Source organism: Amphimedon queenslandica, unplaced genomic scaffold (assembly GCF_000090795.2).
Source record: "Amphimedon queenslandica unplaced genomic scaffold, v1.1 AMPQUscaffold_13336, whole genome shotgun sequence".
Lineage (NCBI taxonomy): Eukaryota > Metazoa > Porifera > Demospongiae > Haplosclerida > Niphatidae > Amphimedon > Amphimedon queenslandica.
In genome coordinates, this window is record NW_003546428.1 from 5,395 (window position 1) to 7,675 (window position 2,281).

Here is a 2,281-nt window from a genome sequence, read left to right on the forward strand (position 1 = left end):
AACAATAGAACATGTGTGTGTGTTATGCGCAAGTGTAAAAAAATAATGAATATTAACTTTGATAATATTAATAACAATAATGATAATAATAATAAAAACATAAATTCTCTTTCATGATTAAAACCATAACGGCCAAAATAATAATAATAAATGATAAACATACCGTAAGCATACTTACAGTTGTCTCTATAAAAAGTTAATTAAACTTACAGAAGAAAGATGAAAGAGTATTGCAGTAATTTGAATTAGGCTGTTCATGAGAAAAGCTGCTTCTACAATACAGTCTGCTTTAACATTACCAGGAGAATCGCTCAGTGAAGCACAGCCCATCTAAGCCTAATAAGGCAGCACAACCTAAAATAAAAAAGTTAAAAGGGTTTAAAACTTGCAAAATCTGCCGCCATCTTGAAAAATGCACATGAATTCTGCATATAGGCTGATTATCTTACCATGATTAGCAGTTTCAAATGTATAATGTTTCATTCAAACAATGTGTTAGAATGTTGAAGCCATGACGGCTAAAATATTCCGAAGTCAAATATCACTTTCTTTTATATGTATGATAAAAACATGTTAATTTTCAGGAACCTAGTCTCATTATAGTATAAAAAGGAGTATGAGTAGCAGCAGCAGTAGTAGTAGCTGCTATGCTAAAACCATGTCAGTCAAAAAGCAATTGATTTAGACTTTCCTAGCCAGGGCATTGTGAACATGAGGTGCAAAGAACAAGAACTGTTGGCTTTTAAAAACAACTCTGTGTCAAGCGTAAGGCAACGCAGCAAAAAGCTCATCAAAACTAAACCAGAAGAAACATCCTTATGTAACTTTACATAAAGACATACAATCCCTTGCCAACAGGATGAATTTTGCTTGTACCACTTGCCTAAAATGTCTGTTAGAGTCTGTTACTATAATGAAAAACTTTAACAGATTTGTCTCCTTCCCCTAGAAAACTTTACCCAACCTCAATGATCCAAAGGAGGCTAAGAAAACTTCACCCAATCTCATGCATCTAAAGAAGACTGTATGCTATAGTCCAAGGCAGGAGCATATTTTGACTGCAGTCACTGTACAGCCTTTTGCAAGTCCGTTGCGCTCCGTATCTAATGCGCATGTGCACATTCTTTGTGGGAAACTGAGCTCAATTCAAACATTTTTCATAATTAAGATACCTAATCCCTACTCTTTAGACCTTAGATGGCAAATAGTTTACCTTCATATTAGCCCTAGAAAAATGAAAGTGGCTACTATTGCTAATTTTTTGGAAATTTCCCCTTCTACCGTGAAAAGATACATCAATAAGTTCTACCGTACTGGAGATGTGAATGGTGAACGTAAAAGAAATGGTCCTACTCAACTACTGGGAGATTTTGAACAAGCAGTATTACTTCGAATGATATCTAATCATCCTGGGATATACCTACACGAGATACAATCAAAGCTACTGAATAAATTTGGTGTTATTGTTAGCTTGGCAACAATCTGTCAATCTCTCAGATACCTAGGTTGTACCAAACAATATATGCATCACATAGCATTACAGCAATCTGAAGTACTCCGTAGCAAATTTATGGCCGAAATATCTCTTTATGATCCATCTATGCTCATTTGGATTGATGAAAGTGGTTGCGACAGAAGTAACACAATCAGAAAGTATGGATACAGTCTCAAGGGTCATCCATTAAATGATTGCCATCTTTTGGTCCGAGGTATTCGATATTCAGTCATACCTATAATTTCCATGAATGGTATTTTGGACCTATATATTACTTCTGGTACAATTAATGGAGAGAAATTTATAAATTTCATACGTTACTATTTCATGCCACTACTGAAACCCTTCAATTACTCAAATGAGCATTCAGTATAGTTGTTTTTGACAATGCAAGCATACACCACATGGCAGAGGTGATCAATTTAATAGAAACACAAGCAGGTGCTAAAGCCTGCTTTTTACCACCATATTCTCCTGATTTGATGCTAGCAGAGGGAGTTTTTAGTCAAGTGAAGAGTATCATGATACAAAATTGTGAGCTATTTGAGATTTCTCAAGATCCAAGGGCTTTGATTTCGTTTTGCTTTAGTATGATAACTGAACAAAATTGCAAAGAACATCTTAAACATTGTGGTTATATTTGCACATGATTAAATGATACTCAAAATGAGTTTACTAGTTAACAACAACTTAATTTAGATCATTTAGTGTAAGCATAATAGCCTTTTTCTCCTTCTCAAATTCTTCTACTGTCAGTATTCCATTTTTCGTGAGGGTACTGAGTTC

At 34.6% G+C, this 2,281-nt stretch overlaps 1 protein-coding gene across 1 annotated transcript; it reads left to right on the top strand.

Annotated features, from left to right (window-relative positions):
* Positions 1-1,234: 1,234 nt before the first annotated feature.
* Positions 1,235-1,870, top strand: LOC105313243 (uncharacterized). Its single transcript, XM_011406517.1, has one exon. The coding sequence runs from the start codon at positions 1,235-1,237 to the stop codon at positions 1,868-1,870; it is 636 nt and encodes a 211-aa protein (XP_011404819.1).
* The last annotated feature ends 411 nt before the right edge of the window (positions 1,871-2,281 follow it).